We start from the raw sequence: 22477 nt of genomic DNA, 5'->3' as shown, positions 1-22477 counted from the left end.
CTAAATTGGCTTATTAAAATCAATGTATTTTACATGACTGTTGTATTTACATCATTGTGACACACCCTGGGACCGTGTGGTGAAGGGTGATAATAAATTAATAATATGATGAAGTATTTGGATCAGGTATAATCCACATATTCTGGGTTAGGGTGACTGAAAACCACCCAAGAACAGCACCTGTAATTAATCCCCTCTCACCAGGTAGGAGAATACCTAACAGAGACAGCCGATCTTTATTCTATCCATACATTTCCAGAAGGTATATTCATGTTGATCCTTATTCTTGGGTTCTCTGAACACAAATGAGATTGATTGATTATATGAGCATTTAGTTATATCTTTTACTTCCTGGCAGTCATGTATACCAACATACAAAAGAAGGCACAACTAGGTGTCTTAGCTTATGATCCTTTGCGTACGATGGGAAAAAAATCTTGGGCTCACTCGCTTCCTCCAATATAGCTACACAGTGCTCATCATATCTGTACAGAGTTGGTTCTGTCACTTTATTTTATAATGCACTTAAAGGCTTTCTCCCAGTGCTTGTAAAAGAACTATTCAGGGCAGGAAGGCAACATCTTTTTGTCAGAGCTCTCGACATTCTTTTTTGCTTATGATTAGGTTCCAGGTTGCACTGTAGCATGTTATTATTCAACTGTTTGTAGTCAAAACTGTTTAATGTTTTATTCTTTCAAGCGTAACAAAAACATTTTGTATTCTTTGTGCGTTGAAGTCCTAAACACCAATATTGCTTTTCAAGTAATAAAAAAAGAAAAAGACCATCAAGCAATAGAAGGTGTCTGAAGAGTCAAATCAGATACACTTTGGGGGCCATGGGCTTGCCATATGTCAGATGCTACACAGAACAGGAAGTTCTCTCATTGAAGAGAAATCTCATCAGGCCAGCTATTAAGGGGAAAAACTCACCATCACAGACATTTAATAGACCCATTTAAAAAATAAGACAGCCCAGACCAATATAATGTTTTGTGTTTAAAGTGCTCTTTATCTGATGCAGCAAAGGTCAACCACCTTTTGCTTTCTAAGAAGCAATTTGCAGATGGTAATGAAAAGAATAAAGTGTCCCACACAGTTCTTTCGGGAAAATTCCTCCAGTTCTAAGGGAGGCAACACTGGTCATTTGCATGGAGTTGTTGGGCCCAAATCCCTGGAATCAAGATACCATAGTACATATGCATTGCCGTAATTTAAGAAGGCAGATATCAGAGCCTTGTAGCTGAAATATCCTACAGTTTGAAAGCAAAACCACAAACAGGTATGCTGAAAACCCTAAAACCAAGGTGGCAGAGTTGTCATATGAATGCACGGCGACTATCAATTGGACGGACCCGACTGGTTCTTCCTGGGAATGTGGGATTAGGTTCTTGAAAGGACACAAATGGATCATGGTGTGGCCTGAAAGTAGGAAATGGATCAAAATGCAGCCCAAGGAGGGGGGGATATTGACTTGGAAGATCCAAAGGGTTAGGAAAGAGGGAGTGGATCGGGTCTCCAACATATGGAGGTGATGGCCTTTCATCAAATTCACCACCAATGATCATTGGGGGATAAAGAGGATTAGGAGGAAAAGGATTGGGATACAGTGGGCTGGGATGAAATGGAATGGGAAGGGGAGGAGGGGGTACAAACATCATGTGCCTCCACCTCAGGGCATCCTTCTTCTGCTTCCATTTTCTCTTGTACAGCTGCAGAAAAAGAAATAAAAAGGCTTAACCTATCTATAGTGATGGGTGCCTATTGTATCTAAGATGTCAAACTCCCCAGCACAACTGCCCCCAATAAGATCAAGTCTTCTGAATAGCTCAATAATTTAGAGGAACATTTCCAACTAGGCTTGTCTCCCTTTCATCCTCTTTTATTGGGAGTTATTGGGCTTCGATTCCACTAAATATTGCACAGGCTGGCTTTAATGACAGCATTCACAAGCTCTTCAGGCACAACTTTGTAGAAGAAGAGCTTGCACCCTTTATTGATTTCAGTTTCATTTAGGTTTAGAATCTAAGCCTACACCTGTTCTTAAGAACATATACTAGAAAAAAGGTTTTCAAGACAGCAACTTACATCTTTCCAGTCTGTGTCTCGGGGCCTGGTAATGGGATCTACAAAGAAATAGCAGGATTCAGTTTCTGCTAGAGCAATCCTGTATTACATTTCTGTACAATGAAAGACAACATACTGCAATTAAATCAGCCGGTCAGGACTGTTACATATGATCACATGACTTCCAAAAAAAAAGAAACCTTCCAGCAGATGCAATAGTCATCTCCAAAGGAGGTGTCTGGTGGCTGCTCCTTTGTGTCCAATAAGCTGTCAGCTTCCCTGATGAACTTTTATAGCTAAATTAGCCTGCTACTCTCTGCTTAAGACAAATGTGTTTAGAAGATGAAGGCTGTCACTTCACCTCTACACATTAGAAGAGAAAGAGTGAAAGAAGTCACCTCTAAAATCCCGCAGGTATATGAATCTCCACAGAAGTTGATCATTTGAAGCAGCATAGAGGTTGTGGCAAACAGAAGACAAAGAGAGAAGTGAGCGGACATCCAGGAGTCGGAAAATCCGGAGTTTCAGTTCCAGCGGAAGGACCACTAAGCCAAACACATCTGGCAGGTTCAAAGCTGAGAAGACAGAATGGTGGGGGCAAAGGCATTAGCTGTAGTGCTGCAGTAAATAAAGTATAGTTTACTATATTACAGTTTACCATCATCTCAAACTGTTCGTGCTTAGATGCAGCTAGAAAAATAACAGCCATCACAAAATGCTTTGAAATTAAAGTATCTGTTTGTCTAGGGCACAAACAAAGAATGCAGTATCATGACGTCTTTTTCCTCATCCTCTGGACTCCATCACTAATGTATCTGGTGAAGGGCTGGTAGAAAGCATGCTTCCACCGAGTCCAACCCCCTGCTCAATGCAGGAATTTATGTTTAGGATATTTGTATGTCGCTTTTCATCACCAGGTGACCTCAAAGTGGCTTCCATAGCAAAAATAACACAGTATCATTTTAAAAAATGTGAATGATCTCAAGTTCAATCCCTAGTTATCAGTAGAATTTTCTTAACAGGAACACTAGGAAAGCCATTTCCCCAAGACCCTTGAGCACCACCTGGTCACAATGGATAAGTGGGATAGCAGATCGAGCCATTGGTCTACATATTAACTGGCTGGTCCTCTAGGACTCCCAACAGTGAATGATACACATTTAATGCTGCTGGTGACTAGAGACCTCAAGAGAGGTCAGTGACTTATCTAAGGTACTTCCACAGCGCTAACACTACAACTGACAACTGAATTTCTGACACAGACTGATGCTCCCAAAGGGAGTGAAGAATCGTATGGCACGGGGTCCAGTTGTACACTATGTATTTCAGAATAACCAAAGGGATTCCTAGGAGGTATTGCTTCCCCTTTGGATAAGTCAAGTTAAATGGCCCATTTCACTATGTTTACTATAGCTAGACAGGTTTGTTCTCATAATTCTTTAGTCACTGAAAAATGGGAAACAGTCTTTCATGAAACACAGTACTAGGTCCAGCTAGAATCAGGTCAAGCATCAGAATTCTTACAGCCTAACCAAGGAACTTCGCTACAGCATCTCAGAAGCGCTCAGGAGATGAAGAGAAAGGGGAGCAGTGAGAAAAATAATCCTACTTCTCAAATATTTCCACTGTAATCCTGTGGTAAAATGGGACTAGAGACCAAACTACTCTGAGAAAAGGTGGGAAAGGAGAAAGCATGAATGGTTGTCCAGTAAACAAGATGCAACCTTCATCTTGCAGTGCAGCAATGCATGTATGAAATGAAGTAGCCAGCATGGCAGTGGGGCTGCTGAGCCTGATTGAGGCAGTGGCATGGGAGGGGACCTTCACCTTCTGCCCCCAACTGGAATCTCTGTTATGGGAATAGAAGGCACAGGGGGCCCAATTCCAACCATGACTACAGCAGAAGCAGAAGGGTGGAGCCCTACCCCACCCCAGTTATTTATTGCTTAACCATTTTTTAAAAATCTAAAAGTTTAAAGAACAAAATCACTTATGCATCACCAAGCATCACATCTAGTTTGGTGCTAGTAACCACCAACTCCTCTATGACTTCTGAAATACACACTCGGCAACCAAAGCCTGTTTCCCAGGCCTAGGAAGCAAATTCTTTGGCACTAAAATGACATTAGCTCTGCTCAATATGCTTCATTGTATACTTTTCCCATCAGTCAGGGAGGGGGGAAAAACCATCCAGATCAAAGGTAGCATTTTATTGCTGACTATCTTGTCAAGCCACAGAGGAAACAGCCTCTCCAGCTGGCTCAGCAACAGTAGAGGTCTCTGCCCTTTCAACGAAACATGAATCTTTTTAGACTTCAAAAGGCAGCTTCAGATTTCTATCTATTCTATTAACATTTCCCAAATTAGAACTGGTACTTACTCAGTTTTGTAGGTCACTGCTGCAAACAAGACTACACTTTTCAGGGAAAGAAACATATTGATTTGTGAATACTGGAAAGCAACCTGGCATGGAGGCTGGCTACCCAATCATCTGTATAAACTGAATCCTTCCACTGCTGAAGCCCCATCTTGATCACTTGAGATTACAGCAGCCTTTCCCAACCAGTGTGCCTCAAGATGTTGTTGGACCACAACTCCCATCAGCCTCAGCCAGCATAGCCAATGGTCAGAAAAGATGGGAATTGTGGTCCAACAACATCTGGAGACACACTAGTTGGAAAAGGCTGGATTAGAGGATGGGGTGAATCCTAAGCAGGAGGCAGCCTTACAGCTAAGAATTCACATGGCTACAAGCCTACAGGGTCTGTGGCTTTGTGGGCCTAGGCAGCTTGATGTGCTAGGAAAAGACACAGGGGTCTCAGCAGTGAGTTCAAAGTTGGCAGACCTATGCATCTGGCACCTGAAAGGCACAGGGAAGCTAATGGAGAAGTGCGAGGATTGAGAATGCACTCTCAAGAAATTCTTTAGCCACTGGATGACAAAAGCATTCTCATTTTCACAGAGGATCTGCAGTATGCTTCCTTCAGTGCTTTTCTTACCTTGCCGGGTAGCAGCCAGAAGAGGATACACCAGCCGATCTTTAAAGAGGCGCGAGAGCTTCTGAAGATCTTTATACATTCCTACAACAGTTGCTTTGGGGTGGAAAGTATTTTTTACATCAGCAACAAGTTATGACAAAGTTGTATACAGCTGCTTAGACTATTTTCTTCAGCAAATAAATGTCACCTTGAAGCAATTAAGCAAAAGAGTTGGTTCTCGTATTCTAATGGTTGATGTGCCACAACAATGTTTCCGCAGGCAAGTAAAGTTTTGTGTAGGCTAGCAATCTTTGTGGACTTATTTGAAACAGTGAATGATTGTAGAGCACGGGTAGCCAACACTGTGCCCTCCAGATGCCTTTGGACTACAACTCTCATCACTCCTGACCACTGGCCATGCTGACTGGGGCTGATGGAACTTAGTTGGGCTCTATGCTGGCGACCACTATAGTAGTACATCTGGCTTCAAATCCAAGCCCATGCTGTGGAGGGAGCAGAGTAGAATATAAAGGGTTATATCCAGCTAAGTTGTCCTATTAGCGCAAGAACTTCTGCCTGTGCTCCTAGACTTCCTCTACCTCTCTTCTCTCTCACCCCTCTCCCAGATCTGCTCTGGAGGGTTGGAGGAACCCCCAGAACAGATTTTTGGGTTGCACAGGGAGGAGAGGGAAAGCAAGTTCCACTGATCTGGCAGAAAATCTTGCACTAACAGGACAACTTCATTAAATACAATATATGGTATTCAGTTCTTTACAGCAGCTATTAACATGATAAATATTCAAGAAGTCTTAGATATTTTAAGACTTGAGATAGTTATATAAAGCCCTTTCCTCTATATTAAAATGCTGTTATGTTCTGCCTTCACATGTTCCAAGCTGCAGACCCCTCTGCTGGCCAATTTTCTGCCATTACACAACAAGACTTAAAGAGGAAAGCACAAAAGCAGGACTACAGCTGAACGTCAAAGAGACTAAAGTAAGGACAACAGAAGATTTATGTAACTTTAAAGTTGACAACGAGGACACTGAACTTGTCAAGGATTATCAATACCTCGGCACAGTCATTAACCAAAATGGAGACAATAGTCAAGAAATCAGAAGAAGGTTAGGACTGGGTAGGGTAGCTGTGAGAGAACTAGAAAAGGTCCTCAAATGCAAAGATGTATCACTGAACACTAAAGTCAGGATCATTCAGACCATGGTATTCCTGATCTCTATGTATGGATGTGAAAGTTGGACAGTGAAAAAAGCGGGTAAGAGAAAAATCAACTCATTTGAAATGTGGTGGTGGAGGAGAGCTTTGCACATACCATGGACTGCAAAAAAGACAAATAATTGGGTGTTAGAACAAATTAAACCAGAACTATCATTAGAAGCTAAAATGATGAAATTGAGGTTATTATACTTTGGACACATCATGAGAAGACATGATTCACTAGAAAAGACAATAATGCTGGGAAAAACAGCAGGGAGTAGAAAAAGAGGAAGGCCAAACAAGAGATGGATTGATTCCATAAAAGAAGCCATGGACCTGAACTTACAAGATCTGAACAGGATGGTTCATGACAAATGTTCTTGGAGGTCACAGATTCATAGGGTCGCCATAAGTCGTAATCGACTTGAAGGCACATAACAACAACAAACACAACAAGACTAATGCAGGCTGGCAGACTGATCTGAAGGCTTCTATACTGACAGCAGCCATGTTCAGCATTCAGCCTTCTATAAATGAAAATGGGGGTGGGGGAGATCATCATTGCCCCTAACAGTCCCAGCCCTGACCTCCACATGTTCACAGGTTCCATCTCTACATCGGCAGGAGTGTAGGCTTTCCCGTTTGTGCCATGGACAAATGGAAGGATTCAAATCACACAGACAAAATCTATGTGTAGTTTGCATAACCTCTCTCTGCAAACGCATGGAAGTCAGGGGTAAGGCCAGTAGGAATAACCTTGACATACATGACCACCCACCCATCATTTCAACATAGGTTAACACTTAACTGCATTTCATCTCCAAGTCCTTGGATTTCTGAGACTATCTGGGCTTGGTCATTGTCCTACACCAAAATTATTTGGAGGATTCGAAAGGATTGCCCTGCTATAGACATGTGCCTTTTTCTCTCACCGACCCTCAACAAATTCAATAATTATAAAGAGCAACATCATTACTATAGGATTATATTCCACTGGATGCTCAGAAAGATTTTCTAGCAAACACAACTGCAAGTTTGCAGCACACAGGGAATCGTTTACAGGTGACTGCTAATTTTCCTTTTCCACCTTGGTGAACACAATACGTGGTACCATAGTCAACATGCAGATTATCAGTCTAAATGGGAACTAGCCCGGTTTGCACTAGTACAAGATTACCTGGGACTTACTATTTTCCATTAAAGAGCAAAATGACAATGTTAATTCTTGATGAGAACATTTCCCCAACATGAGCATTGTTAGAAACAAACTACTAGCATCAGGAAGAATAAGAAAACTTAGGACCACACTAGACACCCATTTTCTTTTAAATAAAGGCTTCTCTCATCTACATATATGTTATAGTCTACTACTGACTTTTGATGCCCCTTCCCATATTAGTACTTTTAATTGAAACAACTTTAAACCTAATCAAATCTTTTTTCATTTTTTGCAACCACAGACATCAAATCTAGTATCCAACACCTGGTATAGACTCTCCAGTTCTCAGGCTGTAGTTTTTAAAGCTAAAGCAAGTTTTTTATGGTTGTGTCCCATCCTCATGACCCCCTGCCCACAGACTCCTATAGCCCATTACTCATATCCTCCTTGTCCTTTTAAGTCAGATGTCTGTTTTTGTCAAGGGAGCAACTTTTTATTTATTTATCTATTCATAGGGTCACCATAAGTCAGAATCAACTTGAAGGCAGTTCATTTCCATTTCCATCTTCTATAGCATCTCTCTTTCAGGATCCCACAAGGTCTTTTGGAAGCTCAAACTCTGTTTCAGCAAACTGGTAAGACAATACACAAACCTAAAAGACACCTGCTGCTCTCTGCTTCAACAGGCATGCCCCACTCATCTGCCAAATTTCTTCAGTCTCATTGTTCACTATCAAAATTAATGTTGCATTTCACAGTAGCCCCTCACTGAGAGTAAAGGCCAACTATCTTAAAATCAGATTGCATACAATTATATTAAAAAGTTATATATGTTAAAAAAAGTACCTGGGTTCTGAAAACAAATGAATGACGATGGCAGAAGCTGCAACCTCTTCACACTTTTGAGGCTGTCAGCGATCTTTAGCATTGCTGAAAGAGCGAAAGAGAAAACTTAATGGGATAAAAAAATCACAGAACAAATAGGAATACAACATTCAGTTGTCACAGAAAACCTTCTGGATCCAATCACTGTTCAGTTTGCATGTGTTAAAAGTACAGTGTCATTGGAGGCTGCTGCAATTGTACATTTATTGACAATAGCACAGATGGTTATAAGTTTCAGATGGGAAAAAGATTAATTCATTTATGGATGAACAGTGCATAACACTTTGGGATATGGCATGTATAACCAAGTTTACTAATATGGTAAGAGGAAGGGAAGTAGCAAAACTATTTGATTTATTGAGAAGTGGAGAGGCTCTGTTGCATATTGGGTTGAGAATGCAGCACAGCCTAATTTTCTGTTTGGTTAACTAACTGGTATTACAAAGGAACCCATAAATAATAAAATAAAAAAGCAATTCTTGCAGAAGAGACTCTTACTAAAAGCCCTTTGTGCCAGCTGAAATGGATAGTCAGCAGCATCAATGCAGAAACCCAGCATTTCTATTATGTGAAACACCGAATAATCGTACAGAAAAATATTATACTACTATATCACTGAGGGTTTACTAGCTCAGAAGTGAGTCACTTATCTTAATCAAAAGTATCCAATTTCCATTCCAAAGGCAGTAAATCTACATTTATAATATCCTGTCTTTCAATTCAAAGATCCTCAGTGTGTCTCACAATGTAAGCTAAAGTAATCTACATTAAAAAAAGAGTAAGATAAAAACAGAACACAAAATAAGGGTAAGACAACTGAAAACAGGATGGAACAAAAAGCACCTAAAAGCCCATCTAGCTGCCAATAATGAAGGGGGCAACTGGGCCTCCTGGGGGATGAAGTACCTCAAGACAGAAACCACTACAGAGTAAGTCCCTGCAAATCCGATCTCCAATACCAGTGGGGCATGGAGCAAGACTTCTAATGACTAACGTAGTGCACAGCATGGTACGTCGAGGAGCAAGCAAGCCCAGGTGGTCTCAAACTCACTAGGTAATGACCAGCACCTGACACTGGGCCCATACCAATGCAGATGAGCACAAGTTTAGAATTCATAAGAAGAGGTCTCTAATAAAGAGAGCATTATAAATATTCAAGACTGATCCCCGTGTGGTATGAAGTCTTACTAGCAACTTTAAAAAGTTTACGCCTTGGAGTACTATAATTTAGTTTTTAGAAGGCAAGTGATTAGAGGAATGATTTTCAATGACACTCACATGTTAAGTGTCAGCAAAATTTCACTGTGCAGCCAGCCACATATTAGCACTTGTTTAGTGTTACTGCTTATGTTACTGCCCAACTCTTTTGCAGTAGGCAGAGATGGACAAACTAACTGAATTTACTTGTGACCCTCCAGATGTTGTTGGACCCCAACTCCCATGAGCCCCAGCCAGGATGGCCAATGGCTGTAGTCCACATCAAGAGAGCCACAGGTTCCCCTATTCCCACTTTAAAATATTAATGACCACTAGATTTGTTTTATTGCCACTTAAAAAGGGATGGTTCTGCTTGTTTCATAAGTTAGGGGTGGTGGTGGTTCTGATGCACATGGCAGATGGAAGTCCAGTTCAATCCCCAGCAAAGCACCTCAGTTGTGCCCACAGGTGCTGACACCACAGCAACAGATGTTAAGACTCAACAGAAGCGCATTTCAGGCTGCTGCTAATGTTGAAGAAATGTGGAAGGAAAGGAGTGACAGTCACATGGATGCTTTCAACCAAAGTAGTTTCAAGAACACCCTTACCATTGACAACAACAAGGTTCCCCAAAGGCACTGAAGTAAGGGCAGCAAAGCCATTTTCACAGAGGGGGTGGGAATACAGCAGCTTATAAACCCCTCTCTCCCTCCAGTTCTCAGGCATTGATGTCGCCTTTGCTTCTGTCCCCTAGAAATGAATGAAAAAGGTAGTTAACTTGGCAGTCTTCTCCCCGCCTCACCCCAAACTCTTCCTGAAAAGTGGCTTCCATAAAACTAGAGACTGACCATGGACTTTTATTCTGAATGCTTAAAATCTGTAAAGTTCATAGCAGACATGAGGGGAGGCCATACAGGGACATCACAGCAATATTTTCTACACTGCCCTGTCTTCTACTGTACAATGCAAGCTGGACTGAAACAGCCTTCTGCAAGCCATGCACCGTAGAGAACAGAAGTTCTTTTGGCTTAAATACAAACACAGAGTTAGGCATATTTAAGCCCATTGATTTCAGTGGTCTTATGCAAGCTGAACTCTGTGTTATATGTTGGAGTGAGCCTTTGTGAATAGTCAGCTGAAAAATACATTTTAGGATTTTACATCCCTCATGACTTTCTAGCAAATATTATGTGTAGGGGGAGGTCTCTTGAAGACATTAAAAAATCCAATTAATACACTGAAATGAATCTAAATTAAAGCCACCATTCCAAAAATCTCAGCAACCTCCATCAAATCAAAACCAACATATTTGTGTTTAACCTACTTTCTTTATAATTTTGACCACTAGTTTCTTATGCAGGAATTGTACGTAGTTTATAATACTTCCTGTGATTGCCCACAAACATTATTTCTTATCGATTATTAATATTTATAACCTGCCTTTTATGAACCATGTCTAAGAAAGCCAGTAAGAACTACAAAATTTTTTCTTTAATATAAAATGAAACAAAACAAATTCAAAAATTCTGCATACACATGTAGGATAGAGCAATCCAAATCCCTGACCCCCCCCCATGCTGGTGGGTTTTTTGATGTAGCAGGCGTCCCTGAACCCACCCCAGTTCACTTTATGCTAGCAAGAGAGCTCCCTGGCAAAGCATGGCTCAATGCACCCACCCAAACAGTAGGCAAAAGCTACTCCTGGCAGTACCCCCACCAGCAATAGCCACCAGAACCACCTGAAACAGGGTATGAGGGGGTAGGACTTGGCCGGGACAGGATCTACTAGAACCTGAGCTGGTACTGCTGCTATCACGTGATGGCAACACACCTGGTCTGGACCGCTTCACTGTGTTCACCTGGGAGCTGGGCATGGCAAAGAGGCACTTTTCCAGCCCATTTTCCCCTTCTGCCCTTGCTGGCAGAAGCGACAAGGATGTGGATGCAGCAGTGGCTCCATTAAGACAGGGAAGCCAGGGGTTTAGGCTGCCTCCACATAAATAATTTCATACACTTTTAACTAGTATCCAGCACAAAAGAAATTCCACCACCATGTTTTTAGTAAATATTTGTTAGCCTCCAGTCTAACTGGGAATACAACAAAGCCATTTAAGATTAAACATATGTGCAGAGTTGAGTTAAGTCAGTTCAGGGCTACAACAAAGTTTGTTACAGCTCAGATCTCATTAGGCTGTATGTAGGGTAATCAGGAGAGACTCAAATTCACCACACACACAAAAAAACCTGACAATTCTATTAAATAGGATTAGGCCTGAATTCATCAGCAAGACGACTGAGTAATGAGACCATGAAGGAAAGTGCCAGCGTTCCCCACTCCTTCCATGCCAATGGCCCTAACAGGCAAGCACACAGGGGACTCAGGAGCTGACTCCCTGGAAACCCTACTTTGTCCGAGTCAGCCTCATGTGCTTCTTTATGCTACAGGTGCAACTAATGTAAATCAGGGTTCCTCACACGTCAGACACAGAAACCATGATTTAAAAATGTGTCTGCAAACTGCATGGTCACAAGAGAACATGGTCTCTGTTAAGCAGGATTTGTATCTTATGGGAGAGAAGGGGAAATGGGAGTTGCCAGGAGCTACCAGCACAACGCAGCAGTGCCACACCATTGCCCTTCCCTCCCCCCATTCCATCCCCGGCAGTGATGCTGCGGAGGAGGAGGAGGAGGAGGAGGACAGTAAGGGGCAGAGCAGCAACAGGGTCAGACCTGCACAGGAGCACCAACTTAGTTGTACCAAGGCGTCCACAAAACCCCCTACCAACTCCTGCAATGTCCCAGTAAGTGGCAATGATGACATCGCTGTTGTGAGGATGGTGGCACAGTGCCACCCTACTGTGCCAGCTGCTCCTTGAAATCACTCCAGAGGGGCAAGTAGAACAAGTGTTCAGAGTGGCCCCTGATCTGCAAACTATGGTTTGCAGGCCCCCAGCATCACCTCTGCACTGGGCCAGAAATGTCACACAACACATGGAGAAAATAATTGTTGAAATTTAGTTTCAGAGAAAACTGGTCTTTCCCTTTTTTGCTTACTTGAGGTATGTATCCCGTCTCCATCATGATAAGGTGGATCAAAACAATCAAGGCATCATTGGCATTGGTACACTCTGCAGAGTGGTAGAGAGTATGAAGAGAGTGTGGCACTTGCCCATCTGTAGCTTCAGAGCAAAGCATTGGCTCTGAAGGGTAGGAACCAGCAGCTTCTTGGAGGTCATCTGAGACAGTCTCTGAAGGAAACTCCTGGCTGGATCCTGCCTTAAAAGGACAGCAGCAGAGACAAACAGGGCATTCAAAAAGTTATATAACTAGTTGCTGAAACTGAACAAGGCAAAACAAATAAACCAATGGTTCTCCATGAGACAGGTGGAATCTCTAAAGTGGTTTAAGTTGCTACAATCTTCCCATCTGTTCTTTTCACACAAGGCAGTGAATCACAAATCTGTCACACAATATAAATGTTTAGTTGTTATAATGTAACAACATACAGAAAACCTTTATAAAATTCTGGTTTTGTTTTAGGTTTTAAAATTTGCCATTAATTAAAATTAGCTGTGCAGGATGTTTGGGGTACATGCCTAAGGCACCAACAGTACAAAGCAAATACAAAAGCAAAAGGATTTTCTTGGGAGTGCTTTCAATGGATTCTTTATTTATGCCTGAAAAATTGTTATTGATATTCCTGTCATGTCTATGACTGACTTTTTTGCAGTACTGTCTTTCCATATACCCTTACTGTTGACAATACTGTTTCCTTTTCTGATTTGAAAGATGCAATTGTAACTGATTTTAGATTGTTTTATTTTTATATGTTTTGTTGTATTATATTGTGTGATTTTATTGTATTTCTTGTGTCACCACCCAGAGAGCTATTGCTAGTCGGGCGGTATAAAAGTCTAATAAATAAATAAAATATCTGGTTTTAACCGAGAAGATGGCAGACAAATATTTTTACACCATGAGCTATTTTATTTTCTAGATTTTATTAGTGGCATTTTTTTATTTTTTAAAGAAAAAGCTACAGTTTAGGGCACTTTAAGTCAGTGGCATCCTCCACTCTTTTGCACATCTTTAAACAGTAGTAGTTTAATAACATGCAAAACGCAGATGAACAGATTGACAGCATAGCCATATTAATATTGGATCTTGTTTATACACTTGTTCTAATTTCTTGTTCTATATATATAAATTAATGCAGGGCATTTTGTTAGGTCATCCAGAAATCTTGCTTTGTTAGCCAAATTTGGTGGGATTGGGAGATACATTATCTTGCTTCTTTAAGCAGTCCTAGGTACTTCTGCAATTTTAAATTTGGATGGTCCTCTCAAAGCACAAGGCAGTGAGAGCACCTTCAGTTCTTATGGACTTACCGTATTGTCAGTCATCTGAACGTCACCTTGGACTTCATATTCTGCTTTGTGTCTGTTTCTTTCACTGTTTGAGCTCCCGGGATGGCACTGGCATGTAGCTGAAGTGGATGGTTCATGATTATTCTGTGGTGGAGGCAGGGATGAGGACAGAGGCAGAGGTAACCTGGGTGCAGCATTCGCCTCTTCTAACATCAAGCATATCAAGTCTCCTGAAACAATCCCAAAGGATGCTAGGGTTTCCTGGTCTCCAGTGAGGGAGTCTTTGTTGTTCAAGGTTATTGCAAACTTGGTATCAGAACTGCAAGGATAACAAAATTTAACTGCATGGGGTACATATTTGTACTGAGGCGTGCACACCATTTTACAGGCAAAGTGAGCTCTCTATAATACCCAATTCCATTGGCTACATTACTACCACAAATGCCAACAGTGGATATAGTATAAAATCTAGATCAAGTTGCTTCACTTTCTCCCATGCTCATCATCCTTACTTTAGCCCATTGCCAGTGTACATGCGGTCATAAACATCCTGTACAAATGACGTGGCATACTGAAGTATGGGGGTATTTATATTAACTACCTCAGACAATCACCTAAGCAAGGAATAGGAAGACTTTTTCAGACAGAGGGTCACATTAGCCCTGTAGAAAGCAATGGGGGTACCACACTCCAGACCCACACACAATGACACCCTTACCACATAGACTCAGGCATGCAAGTTGTAACAGGAGCATATATTTAACTTAACTTTTAGTAAGTATATTCAAGTGTCACCTTCCATTTTCTTCAGATTTTTTTACAAACTTGTTTTTTTAGAAAAACCTCTCGGATACCCTTTATTTATAATTACTGGGCAAATGACAACAATAACTCTGTAATCCCAGCAGAATATAAACATCACTGCACACTTGCTTTACAGCTATTCAGAGCCTCAAACATAACAGAACTGCATCTTAAAAATTGCATGTAACTACAAAACATGTGGATGACTTTTTGCATATTTGCAAGGAACACAGATCCACCTAAGACATTTCCCCCTCTACTTTGATTTTCTTGAAAAGGAAGGTGCTTCAACCGCACAGCATCAGTCTTTTTTTTTCAGCTGCTCCCCAGTGAATAGCTGATGGATGGGAAGAGAATCAGAGGGTCAGAGCTGCAGGTCCTAAACCACAGTTTAGGTAATTGTGAACAAGTCATAGTGAGCCTAAGGCTTACAAGCCTCCCCCCTCTTCACCTCCACAGAAAATAGACAGCTTCAGCTTTCAGTTTAGAATCAACCACAATTTCTGAGTTCATATGTAGGTGATTTATTCTCTTAGAAGTTAGATCATCACATCATATCCATAATAGATTTTTAAAGGGACTTAAGAGAACATGTTTGTGTATTAACAGATAAATTAGTTCCAAAATATGAAGAAAGAATATGCCATCAGCATTACATGATTTGTTAATTAAGATGATGGATGCAGAAAACATGATGGTGCTGTCATCTAATCAATTTAAAGATTTAAGCATACAAAGGAATTAGAACAAATGGCAGTTATTAAGTTATCCTGGCATGACATTACAAATAGTAGCTAAGTTATGATGGGTCGTTCTTTTTTAAGTTTTCTGTCTTACTGATAACATGATATTTTATATAGAGTTAAGTGGCATAACAACCAAGCCCTTTCAAAGCCAAATGCTGGCAGCTCTCCACTTCCAAGAGTCACAAATGCCTCACTTTACCAAAGGTATCTGTAATTTATCTGTCTCACGCCCACACACAGCTCTCTGAAAAAGCATGCACTCCAAAATGGCAAATACAGTTCAATGTGTGAATGTAAAGTGACACACACTGGGGCAAAAAAAATCCTTTATTTCCCATATATGTTCACAGGATCTGAACTGGCAATGACTGGCCAGGAATTACTTAAACCTTGGGGATGTAGTGAATATATTTGAAGTAGTTAATCCAGCATGTGGCAGCTGTGAAAAAGGCAAATACCAAGCTAAGGAACATTAGGAATGGAATTAAAAATAATGCTACCAAAATCATAATGCCATTATACAAATCTATGGTGTGACTACACTTGGAATACTGTGTACAGTTCTGGTTGCTTCACCTCAAAAAGGATACATAAAAGCTAGAAAAGGCTGGAAAAGTGTGACCAAAATGATCAAGGGGATGAAACAATTCCCCTATGAGGAAAGATTACAACATTTCGCGCATTTTAGTCTAGAGAAAAGGTGAGTAAGGGGGGACGCGATAGAAATGCATAAAAGTATGCATGGTGGGGAGAATATTGTAAGATTTAGGACAAAAGAAGTACTTAAGACACATTACAGTTAAGTAATAGAATTTGTTCCGACATGATATAGCGATGGCCACCAACTTGAATGGCTTTAAAAGAGGATTAGACAACTTTATGAAGGAAATTGTTATCACTAGCTACTAGCCACAATGGCTATATTCTCCCTCCATCGTCAGAGGCAGTATGTCTCTGAACATCAGTTGCTGGGAATCACAGGTAGGGAGCGCTGTTGTGCTCAGGTGCTACTTGCGGGCTTCCAAAGGGTTGGCCACTGATAAAACAAGATTGTTTTGTTCTTGATAATAAGGTTTTCATACATAAATACTCCAAGAACTGTAGAATTATGGAGCTTCTCTAATAGAAATCCAGAGACTATGAGCTTGTGAGTGCTTAAGGTCACAACTTCTGCTTTTTTCAACATATACTCAATAGACCTAAAGCTTAAATTTTCTCAGCACTAATAAGTAGGGACAATGTTTTGTTACAGAATAGCCTTAGTTTCTATTCCAGCTATGGTCAGTAAACGAAACTATGTGAAATCTATTTCTTCTTGGTTTTGAGTTTCACAACTGCCAAGTTATCAGCTCTACAAGGTCCTTTTTATCTACAGGTCAGGTTGGGTAACTCTTCCCTTATCCTCTGAGCAGATCAATCAGTGGGACAAAAAGGGCCTGATGGTTGGAAGGCCAACTTTGTGTTCATCTTCTTTAGTGAAATTGGTAAGACATCGAATCATTTGAGAATAACAATAGCGCCGACAGCCATGGGGATTTTTAGTTATTTGGGGAACTTTACAATTTTAAGTTTAAACAAACAGCATGTTTAACTTACAACTGGACTTACTGCAGATGTCATTACTAAAACATATTGTGGCAATTAATTCACTTCAACACTTTAGCTCATTTGTATTGGGATTTTAAATTATAATAAGCAACTTGGGGAACCACTATTGGCTAATTAACATAGCATAAATACAGTAAATAAATACAGTCAGGGCAAAGAGAGAAAGGGAGGGAAACTCTTGCCCCCTTCTTTCACTTCTGCATCCACACACTGCTCCTATGAAGTCAACCAAAACAGCTTTATTTTTAATACATGTATCTATGTATGGCCTTGTTTACCATCACTATTTTACTACAATGGGCTATTTATTTTTTTTGTTCGGCAAACCACACTGAACGTTTCTTTTTCGAAAAGCAGGACAGAAGTACTTCAAAATACACACCTAGGTAGGAAGCTGCCTTACAGAGTTAGACCACCGGCCCACTTAGCTCAGCATGGGCTGCTGCTCTTCGGGTAGGGGTCGTTCCCAACCCTACCTGGAAATGGCGGGGATTGAACCGGGACTTTCTACATACGAAGGAGCTGCTCTACAACTAACCTGCGATCCTTCCCGCTTGCAGCAATCTCTCTCCTGTATCCAGATTACTTTGGCAAACGAGGGGGGCATGAAGATGATAGCTACTTCTGCCATTACCCCCGTGTTTCAAGGCCACCCTCTCATGATCCACACTCTCCCTCCTCTCTCACTCCTCCCCGTCACGGGCAGGTCCACACGTTACCTGTAACCCCAAAAGGGCAAGAGGGTCTGGCACAGGTGCACGCGCAGGTCCGCCAGAGTTGGCTCCTCCCCTGGCAGCTCCAACGGAGCCGTTCGCTTCTGCATCCGTACCCGGAGCTTCATAGCGGCGGATCTTTCTCCCTCCACCCGCTTCCCCTCTCATAGGAGCCGAACAGACCCCCTCAGCGGCGGAGGAGGCCGAGGCAAGCGCGGGGTCTTCTGGGTGTCGTCGTCGTATTTGTGGTTCGTGGTTTTGGTTGGTGAAGCGCCGCCTTCGCCCACCGAACCACCTCCAAGATGCCTGGAAGCCCCTCCCCTCGCTCCTCGCTCCTCCCCTCCCGGAAGCCGTGGAAGTCGAACGATTGCCGGAAATCAACTATGCTGATCGACTATTCGGTGTTTGTTTTTTTGCATCACCACTTTTTCTTCCCTTCTTAACATGGGAATATGGACAGTCCTTTTTGTTTTCTCGATCGATAACTTCTATGCTCTGCCTGCCTTACCGTCAATGCGCGTGCGCATTTCTCTGTTATCTGAGTGATGTAGATCTCTATAGTAGGCGGCATTCACCGGAGCAAAAAGAAAAAAAGGAGGGGCGGGGAAACGGCTGTTTGGTCACATGACCAGTGGTTATGCTTTTAAAAGAGGAAGCTGTTCATGTAGGGCAACCAGTGAGACTCTCTGAAAAACGTCCGCTCGGTAGAGGTTCCAGTAGCTTACTCGCTTTTGCTGAGGAGAGATCGCTTACAAGGATGGTTCCACCACCCGTCCCTTTTTCCTTGTCACGTAGCTTTCCTAGTTGCGCAAATAGGCCGTAAAAAGGTAAAGGTGTCCCTGTGCTTGTAGTGTGAGTGGTTTCCGACTCTTAGGGTGACATCTTGCGACATTTTCAAGGCAGACCGTATATATGAGGTAGGATTGCCAGTTCTTTCCCCGGCCTTTCTTTACCCCCCCCGTGCCCCCCATATGCGGGTACTCATTTTACCGACCACCGGAGATTCGACTTCCTCCATCCTTTGGAATCGAACTCCAGCCGTGAGCAGAGCTTCAGCTGCATTACCGCCGCTTACCACTCTGCGCCAGGGAAGATCTTTAAATAGGCTGTGAACCACCACAAAGGAGAAGTCGCCTATGCAAAAGCTTTCGTCTGTCTCTTATTATCGCGATGACTGATGTTTTCACTGGAGTGCTAAACTCAGGAAGTTGTTTTGGGAGGGATACATTTTATTTTGTTTTTGTTATTATTTATACAGTTACCACCTATCTCCAATTTGCTAGAGACGGGTGTGGTCATCCAGGGACTGGGGCGAGGTCTGAGATCCTTTATTTTGGGCGGAGCAGGGTCCCTACCTCTCCAGCATCTTAACAAGCTAATCAGCATGAAAGGGGAGCATGTTAGCCACTGAGAAGAACCTTCTAACATGCTTCCTTGTCCTTTCCTGTTGATTTGAACCAATCAGGGAGAAAGAAGGTGAGTCAGCCACTGAGAAGACTCTTCAGTAGCTAACACTCTTCTTTCATGCTGATTGGCTCCTAGGGATGTCTGTTGTCAAAGAAGGCATTAACAAGGATTTTATTCTCAACTAAGCAGCAGCAGAAAACAAAAAGATGGGGGGCATGGTTGTGACTATCATGAAGGGACCCTGCACTGCTGGGTAAATTTGCCACTGCACTGCTGGCTTGTGACAGCTTGCAGTCAATAAAACAATGAAATGCACAATAAAAATCGACAATGTAACTTGACAGTAAAAATTAAAAGAACAATCTACAAATTTTCTTTTTTTGTTTTGTTTGAAGCTACCTTAACGTGAACCCCAGCATGCTGAGATGCTGATGTACCTAACAATCTTGTATACATGTCTGCTCGGAAGTAAGGCCCTTTGAATTCTATTGAACTTACTTTGAGGTAAATGTGTATAGGATTGCAGCCATATTCTATATTGTGGTCTTACTGTTTTCGGTATCCTGCCTTCTCTAAACTGCCTTGAGTGCACTTACTTGTGGAAAGTATATTCACTAATAGGTAAAAAGAAGGCCCACTTCTCTGCCTCCATCGCATCCTCAAGTAGCCGTCCGGTGGAGCTTTTCCGTATTCTCGGGGGTCTGTTGACATCAACTCCAGGAAATGGAGTCTTAGACCCTTCGGAGGCCCACTGTGAATTGTTTGCAAGGCACTTTGAGGGTAAAGTTGCTCGCCTCCATAGCAGTCTTGATGCTATCCACATCTACTGTAGTCCCCAATGAGGTGTCCAGTGCAACGTCTGCTGCAACTTTTTGGGAACGGTTTCAGTTGATGCGGCCTGATGACGTGGACAAGGTGCTTGCAATGATGCGGCCAGCAACGTGTCCTCTCGACCCTTGCCATTCTTGGCTTATTAAAGCTTGCCGAGGGGGTCTGACCGAGTGGATCCAGGGTGTGGTCAACGCATCATTGCGAGAGGGAGTGGTTCCAGCCACCTTGAAAGAGGCGGTGATTTACCACTCCTGAAAAAGCCCACCCTGGACCTATTGGCTTGTGACAACTACCGACCGGTTGCAAATACTCCCTTCTTAGGGAAGGTGATTGAGAGGGTTGTGGTGCAGCAACTGCAAGTACTCTTGGATGGAACATTATCTTGACCCATCCCAGTCTGGGTTCAGGCCTGGTTATGGGACTGAATCGGCCTTGGTCACCCTGATGGATGACCTTTATCAGGAGAAGGACAGGGGGAGTGCAACCCTGTTGTTCTTACTTGATCTTTGCTTTTGATACCATTGTCCATGGTATCCTTCTGGGCCGACTTGGTGAGATGGGTATCGGAGGCACTTTTACAGTGGTTCCGATCCTATCTCCAGGGTGGTTCTCAGAGAATAGCATTGGGTGACTGTCTTTTGGCCCCCTGGCAGCTGTGCTGTGGGGTGCCGCAGGGTACCATCTTGTCCCACATGCTGTTTAACATCTATTTGAAGCCCTTAGGAGCAGACATCAGGAGCTTTGGGGTGAAGTGTCAGCAGTATGCTGATGATACCCAGCTCTATTTCTCCATAATATCTGAATTGGGAGAGGTCGTGCAATCCCTGGACCGCTGCCTGGACTTGGTGGTGGGCTGGATGAGGGCCAATAAACTGAGTCTGAATCCTAGCAAGACGGAGGCGTTGTGGGTTGGTGGTTCCCGAGTTCGGATAATTGGTCAGTTGCCTGCTTTGGATGGGGTCGTACTCCCTCTGAAAGAGCAGGTCCATAGTCTGGGGGTGCTCCTGGATCCATCTTTGTTGCTAGAGGCCCAGGTGACCTCATTGGCTAGGAGTGCCTTTTACCAGCTTCAGCTGATGAGACAGCTGCGGCCGTTTCTGGACCAGGATAACCTGATCACTGTTGTCCACGCAGTGGTAACCTCTAGGCTGGATTACTGTAATGTGCTCTCTGTGGGGCTGCCCTTGAGGTTGGTCTGGAAGCTGCAACTGGTGCAAAATGCGGCAGCGAGACTGCTCACTGGGGCAGGGTATCCCCAACATTTCACCCTGCTGAAAGAATTGCACTGTCTGCCCATTTGCTACCGGGCCAAGTTCAAGGTTTTAGTTTTGGTGTACAAAGCCCTATACAGCTCGGGACCAGGATACCTGAAAGACCGTCTTACCCCTTATATACCCAGTTGATCACTGCTCTCTGCAGGTGAGGGCCTCCTGCAGATACCATCTTATCAGGAGGTTTGTTCTGCACGATATAGGAAATGGACCTTTTGTGTGGCGGCACCTACCCTGTGGAATTCCCTCCCTTTGAATATTAGGCAGGCACCATCTCTGCTATTTTTTCGGCACCTTTTGAAGACTTTCCTCTTTCAACAAGCCTTTTAAGTTGAGACCTATCCCAGTCTGCATCTGTGTCAGAATTGTTTAATATGTTTTTTAATAATGTTTTAAACCCTTTTTTAAAGTTTTTTTTTAATGTTTTTAATGCTGTTTTGTTTTAATGTATTTTAAGATCTGTTTTTATGATGTTTTAAAATGTTTTAGTGCTTTGTTTGCCGCCCTGGGCTCCTGCTGGGAGGAAGGACGGGATACAAATAAAATAAATAAATATATAAAATAATAAATAAAAAACCTTGCGGTTTAAGAATGTACCTGTAGCCCACAGATATTTCTATCAAACTTTAAAAAGCAGGGGAATTGGACAGCTATAGTGAATGCACCAGACCAGGAGACCTGACCTCCTCTCTGAGATATTGGACTGCCCTACAAATTTGTCAAAATTCAAACACAATTTGGGTTGGTCTTTCACATTCCAATCCACTTGCTGTGTAACTTGGAAGAATTTGGTAACATGTGCCTCTAAGCATATGGTGAGTGGTGGCGATACCTGTTATCTCCAAAGATGGAGAATTATATTTTTGTATGTTTGTTGGTGTTCTTACTTTGCTTCATTCCTGTGTTACTATTATTTCTACAGATAATCTAATCTAGAAAATTTTATTTCTCTCATTATTCATCCTAGAAACCTGTGTCAAATTTATTCTTATTAATTTCAAAGCCTTTTCATTGGTCAGTGTCATATGATAGTGAAGACAGCCTTTTGTGTTTCAAATTGCAGGTTATGTTCTATTTCTATTTTGCAGTTGAATCTGAAACTGCAGTTTGATGTAAAATCAGACTGATTACAATATGTTGCTACTTAAGGAATGACTCTAGTTGTCGGAAAAAACAAACTTAGCCTGCCCAAGATGTATGTTTTCAGCCGGCTATGTTTAAACTACTTCATT

General features: G+C 42.3%; 1 protein-coding gene and 1 long non-coding RNA gene across 8 annotated transcripts in view; one reads left to right on the top strand and one right to left on the bottom strand.

Annotated features, from left to right (window-relative positions):
• Nucleotides 1–986: 986 nt before the first annotated feature.
• FBXO7 (F-box protein 7) lies at nt 987–18252 on the bottom strand. Of its 3 annotated transcripts, none has more exons than XM_061638970.1 (9): nt 17743–18252; nt 13887–14184; nt 12553–12774; nt 10107–10248; nt 8263–8346; nt 5064–5156; nt 2463–2639; nt 2086–2123; nt 987–1709 (listed from the first exon to the last, which is right to left on the bottom strand). In XM_061638970.1, exons 1-9 carry the CDS (start codon nt 17862–17864, stop codon nt 1317–1319), a joined length of 1569 nt encoding a protein of 522 aa, XP_061494954.1. In that variant the 5' UTR covers nt 17865–18252; the 3' UTR covers nt 987–1316. The 3 variants fall into 3 exon arrangements, with proteins under 3 accessions (XP_061494954.1, XP_061494955.1, XP_061494956.1); XM_061638971.1 differs by lacking the exon at nt 17743–18252 and adding an exon at nt 17562–17715; XM_061638972.1 differs by lacking the exon at nt 17743–18252 and adding an exon at nt 17406–17518.
• A 107-nt stretch (nt 18253–18359) lies between these two features.
• Nucleotides 18360–22477, top strand: part of LOC133390418 (uncharacterized) — a 47533-nt gene continuing 43415 nt past the window's right edge. For 3 of the 5 annotated variants that reach the window (XR_009764393.1, XR_009764389.1, XR_009764390.1), the window contains exon 1: nt 18360–18563. This is a non-coding gene — a long non-coding RNA (uncharacterized LOC133390418). Of the gene's footprint in view, nt 18564–18616; nt 18654–19538; nt 19648–22477 lie in introns of those variants that run through there. The other 2 variants (XR_009764391.1, XR_009764392.1) reach the window with 2 other exon arrangements.

This window comes from Rhineura floridana, chromosome 8, assembly GCF_030035675.1.
Source record: "Rhineura floridana isolate rRhiFlo1 chromosome 8, rRhiFlo1.hap2, whole genome shotgun sequence".
Taxonomy (NCBI): Eukaryota; Metazoa; Chordata; class Lepidosauria; order Squamata; family Rhineuridae; genus Rhineura; species Rhineura floridana.
The sequence above is the reverse complement of the archived record's forward strand: the minus strand, read 5'-3'. Positions and strand labels throughout refer to the sequence as shown.

Bases quoted from the DNA above. Each gene is read 5' to 3' on its own strand.
- FBXO7 (XM_061638970.1), bottom strand. From the start codon at position 17,864: ATGAAGCTCCGGGTACGGATGCAGAAGCGAACGGCTCCGTTGGAGCTG. The intron at 2,640-5,063 runs GTAAGAAAAGCA...CTGTCTTCTCAG, and splicing joins TCTGGCTGCTACCCGGCAAG to CTTTGAACCTGCCAGATGTG. The intron at 1,710-2,085 runs GTAAGTTGCTGT...CTTTTTCTGCAG, and splicing joins GAGACACAGACTGGAAAGAT to CTGTACAAGAGAAAATGGAA.